Genomic DNA, 17,389 nt, shown 5'->3' on the forward strand with positions numbered 1-17,389 from the left:
TCGTAGAAAGTCGACAAAATTTCACACATAATAGTGGAGAACTGCAAATTAACTTTTTGACTTCTTTGATCAGAAGAAAAATAAAAACAAATTAAGCCCATAATTTGAATGGTTCAATTCTTCACTGTGAGCTCAGACGTGTTGGAAACCAAATATTCCACCGCATGCACATGAAGAAAAAAGTGGGGCGGATGCATGGGTCGTTCTCTGATGATCTCTAGAATTTTAGACTGTGGACGGCTCCATTTTCTATAAACACACGAACGTTAGCTTATTAATTGTGTTATATATTTTAATGCCAATAATGTTCCTTTTTATATTGTTCATAGTTTAGCACTCCGAAGTCTTAACCATAATTGAATGAAACTTCAAATAAAGGTATGGGCACGAAAACACAGGAATTAATTAGTTAATTGATTATCTGTCGTCATGAGTGATGCATCTAGCTGCATGCACTAAAATATTGGATGGGTACTCGCATTTAATTAAGTTCCACTGTCTGCGCACGTACGATATTATAATGGAGTAGTCATATAATTATAAGCATAGTTTAATCATTAATCGATCCTAATGAACTCAAGTACTACACCTCAATTTCAGGAGGAACATTTGCGTTGTACTCTCTCATATGCCGATATGCAAAGGTGGGTTTGATTCCTAGTCAGCAAGCTGAGGATGGGGAGGTCTCGAATTCCAAGCTTGAGCTGCCAAACGATCGTCTAAACCGGGCATCGAGGCTTAAGTCCAAGCTTGAAAGTAGCCAGTCTGCCAAGTACTTCCTTTTGTTCACCACCATGCTTGGTACTTCGATGGTTATTGGCGATGGCGTGCTTACCCCTTGCATCTCAGGTTTTTTACTTTGTTCATTGTCACTGGTCTAAAATTATTGTAAATAGAATCCAAAAGTACTGATTTCCGATTGCGTTAATTAAGCAGATCAAGCATTATTATAATTGCTGTCCATAAAATAATTATAGTAAAAAAATGATAGTGGGATTAATAATTTCTTTTTCTATGCATAATAATAATAATAATAATAATAAATGTAATGGAATTAGACTATTAAAAGATGGATGAGTACTGCTATTTCAACCATGCAATCATAGAAGAATATTTCATATTTTAATTAGTGAGTTCTATTACGTACAATTATTTTTATATACATTTTATGCATTTTACTGATATAATTAGTCAAAATATTTATTTTATATTAAAAAAATAATATAATCAACCAATATTAATAGAATAAATAAAAAGGGCAAAATTATTACATATAAAATTTTTGCTAATTTAGATAGTTGTGAGTACTTGTCCACGTGTCAATGTCCATGCATAACGGTTTCTTGGAATTTGCGGGCTGGACACTTGCCTATATGTGTCTAATGTCTAGAGTCTCATCTCTAACTAGTCTCTGACTTTTCTTCTTTGACTTTTGACTAAAAAAATTATTTTCTGTCACGTTTGATGGCATGCAGTTTTATCAGCCGTGGGAGGGATCAAGGAAGCTACATCTGCAATGACAGAAGGTACCTCCACTTGCCTTTGTTTCTTGGGAGTCTTTTTTTTTTATCTTAATTTCTTAATTCCCACCTGCCCCATTATTATGTAGATGCTTACATGACTCTGTATCTACAATAATTACTCTCCGCAAAAGTGTCGTTGGATCCAATGGCTTCGAACAAAATACATATGTTGTACCCAATGACTAAAACCTAAAGCAACTTTTAGACATGGCATGTGTCGACGCACGTTTGAGCTGTAGATCAGCTTTAAAATCTCACTTTAAATATAAGTACAGCTGGGCGTCTTGTCTACTCGAGGTACAATGTGCTGTATCTTTATTTTCCTTGTACGTACGTCTAATCGTAGCCGCAACAAAAAGTCAGCTTCAACACGAGGAGGGGGAAAAAGAAGGGGGGCCCGGGGGATGGAGAGAACAATTATGATATGCACATGCAAACGCACTTTGGGAATCTTTGCTTTTAATTTTACAACATACATTAATTAGGAACATCCTAGAATTTTATCGTGTCAAAACTAAGGGCATGATAATTCTTCAGCTCTGCTCTTATGACGCATCCATACACCAGGTATAAAATCAAGGTTACAATTCGTAGTTATAATGTCAGCGTATATAATATAATATTTCAGAAATTTGTGCCCCCATCAGGTGAAAAATTAAGTTCAAGAACAAAAGAGACATATATTAACATTGACGAGCAAGTTATTCATAACACATGATCGTCTTTGAATACAGATATGATTGTTTGGATATCAGTTGCCATCTTGGTCTGCCTCTTCATGCTTCAAAGACTTGGAACTGACAAAATTGGCTACAGTTTTGCACCAATAATTTGCATTTGGTTTGCATTCATTGGTGGCATTGGAGTTTTCAACTATATCAAGTTTGATCCAACCGTTGTCAAAGCTCTAAACCCACTGTACATTTTGAAATATTTTCGGAGGAACAAAAAAGAAGCATGGATATCCCTTGGTGGCACTGTGCTTGCCATTACAGGCTAGCAATATTGCTCAATCCCATAATTATGAAAATATATATTTGGATAACTTGGAGTATCTATATATTAATATAGTGGATAACTTGCATGCGCACAGGAACTGAAGCCCTATTTGCCGATGTTGGTCACTTCACAGTTCCTTCAATACAAATAAGCATGTGTTCAGTGACCTATCCAGCACTTATATTTGCATATACAGGTCAGGCTGCCTATCTTCGCAAGCACAATGAACATGTTTCAGAAACCTTCTTCAAGTCTATACCAGGTAAAAGTTTCATCAGTAACAGCTACTTCTTCTTTCGATATATATATTTGTTATTATTGAATTTGTGAGATATTCTTACTGACATACATTATATTATATATTTCTGGTGCAGACTCTTTGTATTGGCCAATGTTTGTTCTAGCCGTATTGGCGGCCATCATAGCTAGCCAAGCCATGATTTCAGGAACTTTCTCTATAATCCAACAATCCCTGTCACTGGGTTGTTTCCCTCGGGTGAAGATTGTGCATACATCGGCTAAGTATAAGGGACAAGTTTACATACCAGAAATTAATTACCTCCTTATGCTGGCTTGTGTTGGAGTCACTTTAGGATTCAGGAGCACCGCAAGGATTGGCAATGCATACGGTAATTAATTACCAAATGTTTGAAGTAATCTCATGTTTTTGTGGATTCAAATCTGGTTGTAATTAGTGAAACTTTTTTCTGCATACAGGGATAGCAGTGGTATTTGTCATGATTCTCACATCGTCCTTCCTGGTACTTATCATGAACATGATATGGAAAACCCCCATACTTTTCGTTATCTCATATGTTTTTGTTATTGGCTCTGTGGAACTGTTGTATTTAAGCTCAGTCCTCTACAAATTTGACCAAGGAGGATATCTTCCCCTAGCCTTTGCTGCCGTGCTGATGTCTATAATGTATGTCTGGAACAATGTGTACAGAAGAAAGTACTACTATGAGCTTGAACACAAAATCTCTCAGGATAAGCTCAAAGAGGTTATCAATGACACAAACTTCTGTCAAATCCCCGGGCTTGCCATTTTCTACTCAGAGCTTGTTCAGGGAATCCCACCCATTTTCAAGCACTACATTGCGAATGTGCCTGCATTGCAGTCGGTTCTCATTTTCGTCTCCATCAAGTCACTGCCCATAAGCAAAGTTTCAGTTGAAGAGCGCTTTCTATTTCGTCAAATGGAGCCCAAGGATCAGCTGAATGTGTTTCTTTGTGTGGTGAGATACACGGATGTGCGTAACGAGCAAGAGACCTTTGAGACGATGTTGATTGAGAAACTGATGGAGTTTATTAGGGATGAGTTTTGGTTTTCACAAAGAGAAAATAGTGCAGAACAAAATGGTGAAACGTTAGAAGGGGAGAGTGAAAATAAGGATCATGTAAAGGCGCAAGTTGATGAAGAGAGGCGACTGGAGGCAGTGGATAGAGAGATCGAGGCAGTGGAAAAAGCATGGCGTGCAGGGGTTGTCCACTTGATTGGCGAGAATGAAGTGGTGGCAGGCAAAGGAGCTGGCATTGGAAAGAGAATTTTGATAGATTATGCTTACAATTTCCTGAAGAGAAACTTGAGGCAAAGTGACAAGGTGTTTGATATTCCTCACAAACGCATGCTAAAAGTGGGCATGACTTACGAGCTTTAGAATTACATGCAGCAGGATCATGTGAAGATAAACGTACGTCCGTGCATGCATGGGATCGTTAGACTCTTCAGAGCAAAAGAAGGTAGAGCTATGGTAATAAATGTTAGATGATTCCCCTAATAATCTGCTATTTCTGGCGTCAACTTTGTACTAATATAGATATATAATAAACGCTGCGGTACGTTATAGTACTACCCCTTGCATCTACATGTAAAAACAGGTAATTATAGATCATGTCAATTATGTCTCTTTATATATATATTTTTTTGATAGTGGATGTCTCTTTATGGTATAGGCTTCTAAAGTTGACTCTAGTCTGAATCATCATGTGTTAGTTAACCCTATTAAAGATACACAAGTTGTCCAACGTCTAGGAAAATTGAAATATGGCAACTCTACAACCAGCAACCATCCACAATGCCCAACGGCTACCAAACTGCAAATATGGAAATTATCCCGAAAATCTCTCTCTCCATAACTTTATTTCACTATATATATGTAAATGTCCCACGCATTGTATATATATTGAAAGACTCTCAATGGACTCACAAACGTACTTTATGGTATCAAGAGCCAAGGGAGAGCAAGAGTCTTACTCCGCCCTTGGCTTCCACCGATCTCACTCTCTATGACTAAGTACTTCGTCACACTTCAATTGAAATAGGGGAACTATCTCTCGTGGAGGGAACAAATTGTAGCCTTGGCTGAGAGCCAAGGCCTTCTGGAGTACCACTTCATGGATCTAGCCCCCCACTACAAAAGGATTGGCTTTTTGCAGGGAAAAAAATCTTTGCAAAAAGTCCAATTTTGGTTGCAAAAGAGTATTTGCAACGATGACATGTCATTGCCCTATTCTCATAAATGCTGCCTTGGTAAAAGTTTATCCCAACAAATTTTATTTTGTTGCAAATAGCCACTTTTTGCCACGAGATTTTATCATTACAAATTGATTTATCATCATTGCAAATAGGGTTCACGATCATATGGGCAATTTGGCAAAAAGGGTTCTATATGCAACGGTACATTTCATTGCAAAAGAGTATGTCTATTTCTAACCAAATGTTCATTCATTGTAAAGAGCTATATATTTGCGACAAAATAGTTATTTGCAGCAAATAGTTCTTGTTGCAATTAGTCAAACCATTGAAAAAAATAATTTGCAACGAAATGTGAATGTATGTCTATTTACAACGAAATGTTCTTTAGTCTTAAATAGTTATTTGCTACAAAAAAAAAAAAAAAGATATTTTCAATGAATATATCTCTCTACAAATAGTACTCTTACATAATAGAGAAAAATACAATATCACACATTAGGGACCTAGTTGATCATCCATTCATACATATTGATTCACGTGTTATAATAATTAAAAATGAATCCAACATTGATAATATGCAAAAAATGTCATATATAATATTAATATATTCATTACATAAGCAATTAATCTGAATTCAGCCTAACATCCAACTGCAAATACAACACACTACAAGAATATCTAAAATTTGTGGCATTAAAAATAGTTGCCATTGTAAGCATAAAACATTGGAAATTACTTACTGCAACATTTATATACTGCTGGTTGATGGACGGGAAAGAAATGTGGCCTCTGCATTGAGCAGTCATTTCCCTATATAATGCTGATAAATATCCAATATTTGCAGCACAGATATTCGCAGCCTTTATAATGTGAATGTGCCGAAAATACTTGTAATTTGGTCCTCAAAATATGCCGTTGTTATTTATCTGCTGCAAATCCATTATGTAGCTGATATCCAGAAAAATTCGATTGGCCAAAAACAGAGGCGACGTTTACAACAAATGTTGGCCTACTGCTTTATAGGCAACGTTGATTTATTGCCGCATTAATTGAGGTGCTTACGTCGCACCAAGTTAAAGGCAACATTAACTATGCTTGCTGACTTTACTGCACAGTAGCCATAAATTGTACTTTTTGGAAATCTATACACTTTTTGCATTGCTTTTGTTTGTCGCCGTATGTCCTCCACAATGCCGCACTTCCTTAAATTTATGAGTTTATATATATATATATATAAACTGCAAGCAAGTTTCGTCAATGTCGTAAAACGCCGTGTAACGTCCATTTTTTTTTTTAATTTGTATTATTGCATATACTGATCCTTTGGACATTTTCTTTCACAATTGGTTTGTCTAAAATCCCATTGGCCTAAATATATATATATATATATATATATTAAAAAACTAGTATAAAATATTTACTAGTAGTGATCTATAGTGGGCATGCAGGTGGTACTTAATTAATACCCATTTCCTGTATATAAAAATACACAATTCCTTCAACAATATATAGTTACTAATGCCGTTTATTCAAATTGATGATGTAAAATTTTAGTTCTTATCATAATTTCTCCTGTACGTAGCAATTGGCACACATAATAATTGAGCTGCCAACAACTAATTGGACATATAAATTAGGAGATTACCTACTTTACATGAAAACTGAACCCCCCTAAAACACATGTCACACGTATAGTAGCTATAGTAGCAATGATTCAAGTAGAAATTCATATATATTCAACTTCATTGCAGCACTTCACATAGTTTAAAGGTCAATAATCTCAAAATATACCAAGACATGGATTCAACTTTAGCACCTACCACCCTAGAAATGGTGCTGCCCTCTAAGCCAAAGCATTAATCCATGCTATTTCAAATATACCAACTGGAAATGTCAAACCCACTATCCATTTACAAGAAATTTTGACTTTGGGAGATTGGGTATGAAAACTTCAACTTGATACCAGGTTAAGTCCTTAACTTGTAATCATTGATGGTGTTGAGGGTGAGGTGGGAGATGTGATACCCTGTTTTTACGTGTATTTTTACTGAAAGAGTTTTTAATTTAATTAATATATTGGTTCTTTTATTTTAAATTATTGTATTTTAATTGGTTTATTTTAGTTTGATGTGGTGTTTAATTTATTTTAGTCATTTTTTGGTTTTTAAAATTGTTTTCGTCGGGTTAGTTTTTGGACTCCCGAGGTGAGGATTAGATCTCATTTTCTTTCTCCATCTTTTCTTTTCTCATTTTCTTTTTCCCTTTTTTCCTTTTTTTTCTTTTTTCTTTTCTTCTTTTCTTCTTTCTTTCTTTTCTTCTTCTTCTTTTTCCTTATCTCCTCCCGCGCGCTCGACCTCTCTCTCTTTCTCTCTGTCACCATCCAGCTTGTGCACCCAGACCCACCACCACCGGACGATGTGGCCGACACAGCCCCCACCGATCAACTCCCCACCGGCCGGCGCGCCACCCCACCAAAAACCAGCCCCATCCGTGCCGCTGTTAACCCCCTATAGCCCATCTAAGCAGCACGGCTTTGAGCCATTTCCAGCGCCGTCGCTCCACCTTCGGCCATCACCTCTTTACCACTTCATCCCCTACCTCTTGTTGTCCTAACCCACCCATTTTCGACCCCGATCTATTGCCGGAGCAGCTCCAACGAGCTCAAATCCGATTTGCCCCTTTTTGCACTTCCACTGCCATTTTCACCGCCACCCACGGCCAAAACTCACTTCCATTAGCTTCATAAACATCTCTAGGTCATTTCCTATCAATTTCGTGTCTTGTTTTGTCTCCGTTCGAAAGTGGGTATTTTACAATCCATGGCCACAGTGTAAAATACACTGTTACGTTATTTTTTCTCTGTCGTTTGCAACGTCGTGATCCTTCAAAAAATACCTTATAGCGCTATAAGTATTTTTCAAACTCTATTTTAGATTTAAATATATTTTGCTCTTACAATAAATTATTTAACTGGTTGGTTGATTTCAGACTGAGTCCGAGGAGTTCGGGGGTCGGATGGATTGAGGACGGAGTTGCTTGGTTTTGTTATTTTGTGATTGGTTGGTTAATTGTGCCTTGAGCCGTGCATTACATGGTGCATTCATGTGCATTTTATTTAAATTGAGAAAATCGATGTTATCTGTGTAAATAGATTTTCGGGTGCGTGTGTATCACGACCCCAAGCCGAGATGGGGTATTATCTCGGTGGAGCTTTTCTGGTCACTCGGGAGGGTAATATACTTAGTGACGTCCCCTGGGTTGTCGCTGGGTGACAACGGGAGCGGGCGGGATGGTAACGCTCTCATACCAACTCTGTGGCCCTTCGCTGGCGAGGGTTAGAGGATGCTTGTCTACATACGCGCTGGGCGCGGAACTGGGCATCGCTCGTTACGACGTCATATGCATGGTCGTTACTCGTGGTGTGACGATGGGAGCCAAGGTGTGCGGATGACCCCTAGGGGAGGTCGTGGTGCATTCGGATTAATTAGTTATTGAATTGAGTTGGTTTTGGGCCAAATGAGACTTTTGGCATGAGTTGGAAAGTAATACGTTTTGGGCCAAAATGGGATTTTGGCGTGCGTGGAAAAATATGGTTTTATGGGTTATGTGCATTGGCATTCTTTCATGCATAGTGTTTGAGTTTAATGTGTTTTTATCTAGTGGCATTTGGATCTTACTTACCTGCTGCACCATTTTGGTACCGTAGATTTTGATGCAGAGATCGAGGAGGAGGAGGAAGCTGAACCCGAGGAGGCGGCTCCGCTGGAGTATTGATTTGGAGTTTATGCTTTATAGTTGGTTTTGAAACGATATTTGTAGCTTATAATATTTTATTATGTATATTTTGAACGGGTTTATATTAAACAAAGAAAAATTCTGGTACTTAGTTATATGACTTTGTTTATCCGCTGCGTGTTTTCTCTTGCACACTTGTTGCATGTACACACACTTGGCACTTGGCGATAGGGTGGTGACCCGTGTTGTCATCATCCCGACGTCTCGATTTTTCCGTGTCCGTACTTGAGATTTGGGGGCGTCACATGTGGTATTAGAGCGGTTTGACTCTGGGTAAAACCACATGTCCTGTAGGTGTAGTACCAGAAAGTTTTTAAAATTGTGTTTTGAAATTTATTTTAAGTAAAGTTGCTATTTGATTTGTTTTATTTGATTTATCTTGTTTGTATTTATTTATTTAGTTATGTTATTGCATGCTAGTATATTGTATTTTCTTGTTATGTGGTTTGGTTTTGGTTTTTGGTTTTATGTTGTTGGTTTTATTTGTTTTTCTTAAAGGGGGTCAAAGGTTGTGTTGTGTCAGAAAAATGGTAAGGCCAAGAAAGTCTACTCAAGAGTCTTGGGACGATACGCCGAGGGATAATGCTATAGCCCAAGCAATAAGGCAATTGACTGAGTTCATGCAGCAAAATTTTAGGCCACAACAAGGAGGGTCTTGGCCACAATAAGGAGGGCCTAGTGGCGTGGTGCAAGCTGGATGCACCTATGAGCGCTTTCTAGCGCATAGAACTCCACCCTTCACTGGAGGAGAGGATCCACTTTGGGCTGGGAAGTGGGTTAGAGACTTAGAAAGAACTTTTGAAGTATGTGGTTGCACTGAGGTGCAACAAGTACTTTATGCCAGCTATCTGTTGCAAGGCACTGCTTCTGAGTGCTGGGATACGAAAAGAGTAATGCTGGATTCAGAATTGGGGTCTTTCACTGCTGTGACCTGGCAGTGCTTTAAGAAAGAATTTAATGATCGATTCTTTCCCGCTTCTGTGAGGTGGCAAAAACCAAGAGAGTTCACAAGCTTGGTCCAAGGAAGTATGACCGTGGAACAGTACGCCCGAAGATTTATAGAGCTTGGGCGATTTGCTCCCCACCTCATCGCCACGGAGGAGATGCAGGCCGAGCGTTTCCAGGAGGGTCTGTGTCCTGATATACGCAGAATGGTGGTCTGCCACCGGATTTCCACTTTTCAGGATTTAGTGGACTTAGCCACTCTTGCAGAGCGAGAGAATAATTTGAGTATGGGCTCCCCTCCAGGACAAAAGAGGCAGAGTTTTACTGGCGAATGAAGTAGCTTTGGTTCTCCTCAAAAATTTGTTCAGCGGACCGAGACTCGACCACAAGCGGCCTCAGGTGTACGTATGGGAGGACGGGTGCCAGTTTGCGGAAGATGTAATAGGGCTGATGAGGGTGAGTGTCGGCTAAGTGGTGGAACCCATTGTTACCGTTGTGGTCAAGAGGGACATTTCGCTCGTGAGTGCCCTGTTAGAGTTCAAGGAAGCCGTGGAGGTAGACGTGGTGGAAGAACAAATCAGAGGTAAACAGTGCAACCTCAGATTTATGCTGTTACACCCGGAGATGTTGATGATGAGGCACCAGTGACCCATGATGCTGGAGTGATTATAGGTATGGATTTAATTTAATTTTGGATTTGATTTTTGGTGTGACTTGGTTTCTTCTTTATATTTGGATTTCTTTGGCTCAGGGAGAGTCCGTTTATATGAATTTTATGCTTGCACTTTGTTTGATTCAGGTGCATCTCAGTCGTTTGTATCTTCCACTTTCGCTCGGATATGTAATCTGGTTACAAGACCTTTGCCAAAGTCATTGGTAGTGGCTCTACCAAATGGTGAAGTGGTGTGGTGTTCCAAAGTGGCTTTGGGTTGCCCTTTAAATTTTGGTGGAAGGTTTTTGGATGCGGATTTGGTTGTATTTAAGCTGCTGGGATTTGATTTCATCTTTGGGATGGATTGGCTATATCGATATTCTGCGAGTATTAATTGCAGAAGTCAGGTTATTAGCTTTCAGCTTCCCGATGGTGATTATTTGGAATTTGTGAGGAGTAAGCTAAAAGAAAAGCCAGTAGTTATATCAGCAATTCAAGCAAGAAGAGAGATTGCATGTGGAGCGGATGCCTTCTTAGTCCTAATGATGTCTACACCATCTGAGAAGAAGTCATTGGTAGATATCCCAGGTGTAGAAGAGTCCCTTGACGTGTTTGTGGATAACTTGCCTGGGCTACCCCCTGTTCGTGAATTGGAGTTTGTTATTGACTTGGAACATGGAGCGGCCCCTGTACATAAAGCCCCTTACCGTATGGCACCAGTTGAATTAAAAGAGTTAAAGGTTCAGTTGCAAGAGTTGGTGGATAAGGGGTTTATTCAACCAAGTACTTCGCCGTGGGGTGTGTCAGTGCTGTTTGTTAAAAAGAAAGATGGTACCCTCAGAATGTGCATTGATTATCGGGAATTAAATAAGGTGACCATCAAGAATAAATATCCTCTCCCACGGATTGATGATTTGTTTGATCAGCTTCAAGGAGCAACTGTGTTCTCGAAGATTGATTTGAGGTCAGGATACTACCAGTTGAGGATAAGGGATAAAGATATACCCAAAACTGCTTTCAGATCAAGATATGGGCATTATGAATTTAAGGTGATGCCTTTTGGGTTAGCTAATGCCCCTGCCGCTTTTCTGGATTTAATGAATCGGGTATTTCGACCTTATTTGGATTCCTTTGTAGTAGTTTTCATTGATGATATTTTAATTTATTCTCGAGATTTTGAAGAGCATGTTTATCATCTTCGTCTAGTTTTTGAGAAATTAAGAGAACACCAGTTGTATGCTAAACTCAGCAAATGTGAATTCTGGTTGGAGGAAGTCAGATTTCTTGGGCATGTGATTTCCCGAGACGGGGTGGCTGTTGATCCTAGTAAGGTGGAAGCCATTTTGTCATGGCAGCGTCCGATGACCGTGCATGAGATTCGGAGTTTCTTGGGGCTTGCCGGATATTACTGAAGATTTGTGGAGGAATTTTCTCGCTTATATGAGCCTCTCACATCTTTGGCTAGAAAGAATGCAGAATTTATTTGGTCAGACAAGTGTGATAGAAGTTTCCAAGAATTGAAGAATAGATTGACAACTACACCAGTGTTGGCGCTTCCAGAACCGCACAAGCCATTCGTAGTTTTCAGCGAGGCGTCTAAATTTGGATTGGGATGTGTCCTTATGCAGGAGGGACGGGTTGTTGCTTATGCATCCCGTCAGCTAAAGGATCATGAGAAGAATTATCTGACGCACGATTTGGAATTGGCTGCGATTGTGTTTATTCTTAAGATCTGGCATCACTATCTATATGGGGAAGTTTGCGAAGTATACACCGATCATAAGAGCTTAAAGCACCTGTTTTCTCAAAAGAATCTGAACATGAGGCAGAGGCGATGGCTAGAGTTAATCAGTGACTACCAGTGCGAGATCAAGTATCATCCGGGGAAGACTAATATAGTTGCGGATGCTTTGAGTCGAAAGTTGCACTTGGAAGATGAAGCCGAATTTTCAGAATTGGATTCTTTACTTTGTGATTGAGCTGAATTATTGCATTTTTAATACTTTTGGAACCAATATATATTAATTCTTTCATTACTTTATCATTGGTTTTATATGGAAAAATGAATAAATCAAAGTTGTGATTTTAATTGATTAAAAGCATGAATTTCTGCTCTAATTTTATCAACTGTTGATTAATATGGATTATGGTACGCTCAACTTCCGCTCGAGCAAAGTCAGGCAGATTCAAACGCTCGACTTCAGCTCGACAGTGGGCTCGAGCGAATTCAGGCAGAGTCGAACGCTCGATGCTTGCTCGTCACTCCGCTCGAGCGAATATCGTATTTTACAGATCAGGGTTTATTCCGCCGTTATAGTATATAAATGATTTTTTACATCTTATGGTCGACCTTTGGCTGGGAAAACTCGGTTTTGAGTAGAAAAACACTTAGAATTCATTATTTTCCATTGATTTTCATTCAGATTCGGAGAGGAGGATTCATACAATCGATCATTCATGCAGCTACACAATTTCCACTGGATCATTCACTCACACTGCAGTAGATTGAAGAACTCCTTGAGGGGTCCAATTGCCACTGCAGCTCAGCCTCCTCCACCGCTTCGAATCTTCATCTCCATTCAATTGGCTTGATCTTTTCAATTCCCTACTTGCTATTTCATTTCAGTTTTGAGTTCTGACTTATTTTGGAGAATTTTGATTTAGACGTTTGAGTAATTTATTTTTTATTCATTTAATTCATGTTATTTATTTTTATCGTTTCGTTAAGCTTTCATTTTAATAGTGATTACAATTACGGTGGTTTAATTTGAGAATTTGTGATTTGAATATAATGATGAACCCTAGAACATTGAATTTGGGGCTTTTCAATTTTCAGTGCATGTTTTGTCAATTACTTGCTAATTTAGTTTAATTCTTAATTTAGTTTTATTAATTTCTGAGTTTAATCTATTAGTCCTTTACATTCCAATCCGACAATTAAAATCTAAAAACATGAATCTAGTCCATGACTAGTACCCTTTTCCATCCATTGCACATACCATCATTTTATTTTCTCTTTGTGAAGTTTTTCACCATTTTCAATGAGTTTGATTTTTAAGTAACTTTCTCTGAGGAGACGATCTAGGAATTTATTCCTAATTATTACATGACATTCTCCTGCAATTGGGATAGCTTTAGTGCTACTCATTTTTGAGTGAGTCAAGTTTTTGGCGCCGTTGCCGGGGAAAGTATTTTAGCTTAAATTTAAACTCATTATTTTTGTTATGCTCTTTAAACTGATGTTTCATGTCATGGGTGAGGGACAGTTCAAATAGGTTGCTTAGAGTCACATCGAGTGTTAAGAGTAGTATACACAGTTTGGAGATAGATAGCTCTTCTGTCTTTTGTATCAGTGAGTCAGGTGAGGAAATTGAAATTGAACCAGAAAACATGGCTGCACCTGCACCACGCACTCTTAAGGATTATTTGCAACCCACTCGCACCACTACACCTTCATGCATTGTTTTACCTGAAAATGCATCTAATTTCTCTATTAAGCATGGCATGATGTCAGTGATACCTCAGTTCCATGGGATGGATTCTGAGAGTCCTTACCAGCACTTAACAGATTTTGAGTTGGCTTGCACTACTTTTATCACTAGGGCTGTTACTGATGAATTCATTAGACTTTATTTATTTCCTTTCTCTTTAAAGGATAAAGCGAAGATTTGGTTTAATTCTTTGAGGCCTAATTCTATTTCTAGTTGGTCTGATATGCAGCGTGAATTCTTACAAAATTTTTTTCCTTTTCAGAGAACTCGATTTTTGCAAGAGCAAATCAGCCAATTCAATCAGAGACCTGATGAGACCTTTTAGGCTAGTTGGGAAAAATTTAAAGATTTGGTGAACATTTGTCCACATCATGGTTTTGAATCTTGGAGGTTGGTGAGCTATTTTTACATTGGTCTCATCCCAGAATGCAAGCAGTTTGTTCAGACAATGTGGAATGGGGAGTTCTTTAGCAAGGAACTTGATGAAGCACTATCATTTTTTGACTACCTTGCTGAGAGTGCACAACAATGGAACACTCGTACTGAACGAGTTTCATTAGCAGCACAACCACTGAGGGCTATTTCTGGAGGGGGTAGATATGAGCTTAAGGAAGACACTGATGTTCAAGCCCGAATAGCTACATTGACTAGAAGACTGGAGGTCATGGAAATGGAAAAAGTGAAGGTTGTGAAAGTAGTAGAGGCATGTTCTATATGTGCTGATTCAAACCATAAGACCCAAGACTGCCCGATTATGCCAGTATTTCAAGAAGGTGGGTCTGAGCAGATGCAATTAGCTAACTGCGTTAATAGAGCATAGAATCAGCTTTTCTCCAACACATATAATCCGGGGTGGAGGAATCACCCAAATTTCTCATGGAGAAATGATCAGCCTGGTAGGTCCCCGCCACCTCAACAGCAACCATTTAATCAGGGTGCTCCTCAGCACCAGTATTTGCCATATCAGAATCCTCAGAGCTATCCTTATGTAGCTCCTCCTAGATTTCAGCCTCAGGTAGCTGCACAGAGTTCTCAGCCTTCATCATCTGCAAAGAAGACTCTAGATGACAGTATGGTTCAGATGGCCAATACACTTCAGCAATTCATGCAGATTCAGGCCACCACAAATAATCAGAACACTCAGGCCATAAATGAGTTGCGAGGCACTATTAATAAGATGAGCACAACCTTGAGCACCCTAGAGAAAGTGAAATTTCCAGCACAGCCTCAACCTAATCCTCAAGTATACAGGCAGCAACAACAGCAAGTGCATAATGTCTCAGAATATGTTATTGAGACAGAGAAGGCAGTTCTTACTTTGAGAAGTGGGAAGGAAGTTCCCCAACCAGAGATGCCTATAGACACACAGGTAGTTGGTCCTACACCTGAAGATGTAACAAAGACTGATGAAGTTGAGAAAGAATCAAGGGTAGTGAGACCAGAGCTGAAGAAGCCTGTGAGTGTAGATGTTGAGACTAGTAAGGGATACCAACCTGTGGTTCCCTATCCTTAGAGATTGGCAGCTGGCCAAAAGAACAAGTATCACACAGAGATTCAAGAGATTTTCAAGCAAGTGAAGATCAATATTCCACTCTTGGATGCCATACAACAAGTGCCTTCATATGCAAAATTTTTGAAGGACTTGTGCACAGTGAAGAGGAAGCTGAATGTGAAGAAGAAAGCCTTCTTAAGGGAGCAAGTTAGTGCATTGATATTGAGCGAGACTCCTCAGAAGTTTGGAGATCCCGGTTCTCTCAACATTTCTATTATGATTGGTGAATCACGCATTGGGAGAGCTTTACTTGATTTGGGGAGTAGTGTGAACTTGCTACCATTCTCAGTATATGAGCAGTTGGGATTGGGTGAGCTGAAAAAGACCTCCATCATGCTACAGTTGGCTGACAGATCAGTTAAGGTACCGAGGGGTATTGTAGAGGACGTGTTGGTCCAGGTGGACAAATTCTACTACCCAGTGGATTTTGTGGTTCTTGACATGCAGCAGCCGGTCTCCACTATTTACCAAGCTCCTGTCATCCTAGGAAGACCATTTCTAGCTACGTCAAATGCATTGATCAATTGCAGAAGTAGAGTTTTGAAGCTTACCTTTGGGAACATGGCACTTGAGTTGAACGTTTTCAACGCTTGCAAGATGCCAGCACATTTTGATGACACAAGTGATTTGAATGCTGTGGAGAGTTTGACACCAACAGATTTTATTTGCTCAACTTCTCCCTTCTCTGATGATGATTATATTTTTCAGACACCTGAATTTTTACTTGATGAGAAAATTGATCATATCAATGAAGATGACTTTGAGTTTTTTGATTGTTTTGCAGATTCTTCGTTACCACTTGAAATACAATTTGCGGGAGCAAGATGGAAACCCCAGTTTGAAGCTTTACCACCACCAGACATGCTTAAATCTTCAGAAGAAGAAGTTCCCCAGTTGGAACTGAAACCACTTCCTCAAGATTTAAAGTATGTGTTCCTTGGTCCTGAAGAAGGCACTTTTCCGGTGGTGATTTCCTCAAAGCTAAGTCAGAAGGATGAAGCCCAGTTGATTGAAGTATTAAGGAAGCATCGAGGCGCAATTGGTTGGACAATAGCTGACATCAAAGGCATTGATACCGCTGTATGTACCCACAGAATCCATCTTGAAGACGATGCTAGACCAGTTCATGATGCTCAACGTAGGCTCAATCCTACCATGAAGGAAGTTGTGAAAGTGGAAGTGCTTAAGCTACTCGCAGTAGGTATCATTTACCCTATCTCAGACAGTAAGTGGGTAAGTCCAACTCAAGTGGTTCTGAAAAAATCTGGTTTGACTGTCATAAAAAATGATAAAAATGAGTTGATTCCAACTAGAATGGTTACTGGCTGGAGAATGTGCATTGACTATAGAAAACTTAATTCAGCCAGTAGGAAGGATCATTTTCCTTTACCATTCTTGGATCAAATTTTGGAAAGAGTAGCTGGTAATACATATTATTGTTTCTTGGATGGCTATTCTAGTTGTTATCAAATTGTTGTAGCGCCTGAGGATCAGGAGAAAACCACTTTCACCTGTCCTTTTGGCAATTTGCTTTTACTAAAATGCCTTTTGGTTTGTGTAATGCTCCAGCTACTTTTCAGAGATGCATGATGAGTATTTTTTCTGACATGATTGATGATATTTGTGAAATATTCATAGATGACTTCTCTGTTTTTGGAAAATTCTTTGAGAGTTGTTTGCATAATTTGGCACGTATTCTCCAGAGATGTGAGGAAAAAATTCTTTTACTTAATTGGGAGAAATGCCAATTTATGGTCACTCAGAGTATTGTATTGGGGCATATTGTTTCTTCTGAGGGTATAAAGGTTGACAAGGCAAAGATTGAATTAATATTTAAACTTCATATTCCTAAGAAGGTTAGGGATATTCGTTCTTTTCTTGGTCATGCTGGCTTTTATAGGCGGTTTATTCAAGGGTTTAGTTCTATTGCAAAACCTTTGTGCACTCTTTTAC

The 17,389-nt window shown here is 39.0% G+C and overlaps 1 protein-coding gene across 1 annotated transcript; it reads left to right on the plus strand.

Moving 5' to 3' along the window:
* The first annotated feature begins 2,259 nt into the window (after positions 1-2,259).
* LOC122274423 (potassium transporter 5-like) lies at positions 2,260-4,454 on the plus strand. Its single transcript, XM_043083463.1, has 4 exons — positions 2,260-2,518; positions 2,617-2,784; positions 2,897-3,151; positions 3,240-4,454. Exons 1-4 carry the CDS (start codon positions 2,260-2,262, stop codon positions 4,181-4,183), a joined length of 1,626 nt encoding a protein of 541 aa, XP_042939397.1. The 3' UTR covers positions 4,184-4,454.
* The last annotated feature ends 12,935 nt before the right edge of the window (positions 4,455-17,389 follow it).

Source organism: Carya illinoinensis, chromosome 8 (assembly GCF_018687715.1).
Source record: "Carya illinoinensis cultivar Pawnee chromosome 8, C.illinoinensisPawnee_v1, whole genome shotgun sequence".
Lineage (NCBI taxonomy): Eukaryota > Viridiplantae > Streptophyta > Magnoliopsida > Fagales > Juglandaceae > Carya > Carya illinoinensis.

Coding starts and splice junctions, on each gene's coding strand:
- LOC122274423 (XM_043083463.1), top strand. CDS start 2,260: ATGATTGTTTGGATATCAGTTGCCATCTTGGTCTGCCTCTTCATGCTT. Junction 2,519..2,616: donor CACTGTGCTTGCCATTACAG/GCTAGCAATATT, acceptor GCATGCGCACAG/GAACTGAAGCCCTATTTGCC. Junction 3,152..3,239: donor AAGGATTGGCAATGCATACG/GTAATTAATTAC, acceptor TTCTGCATACAG/GGATAGCAGTGGTATTTGTC.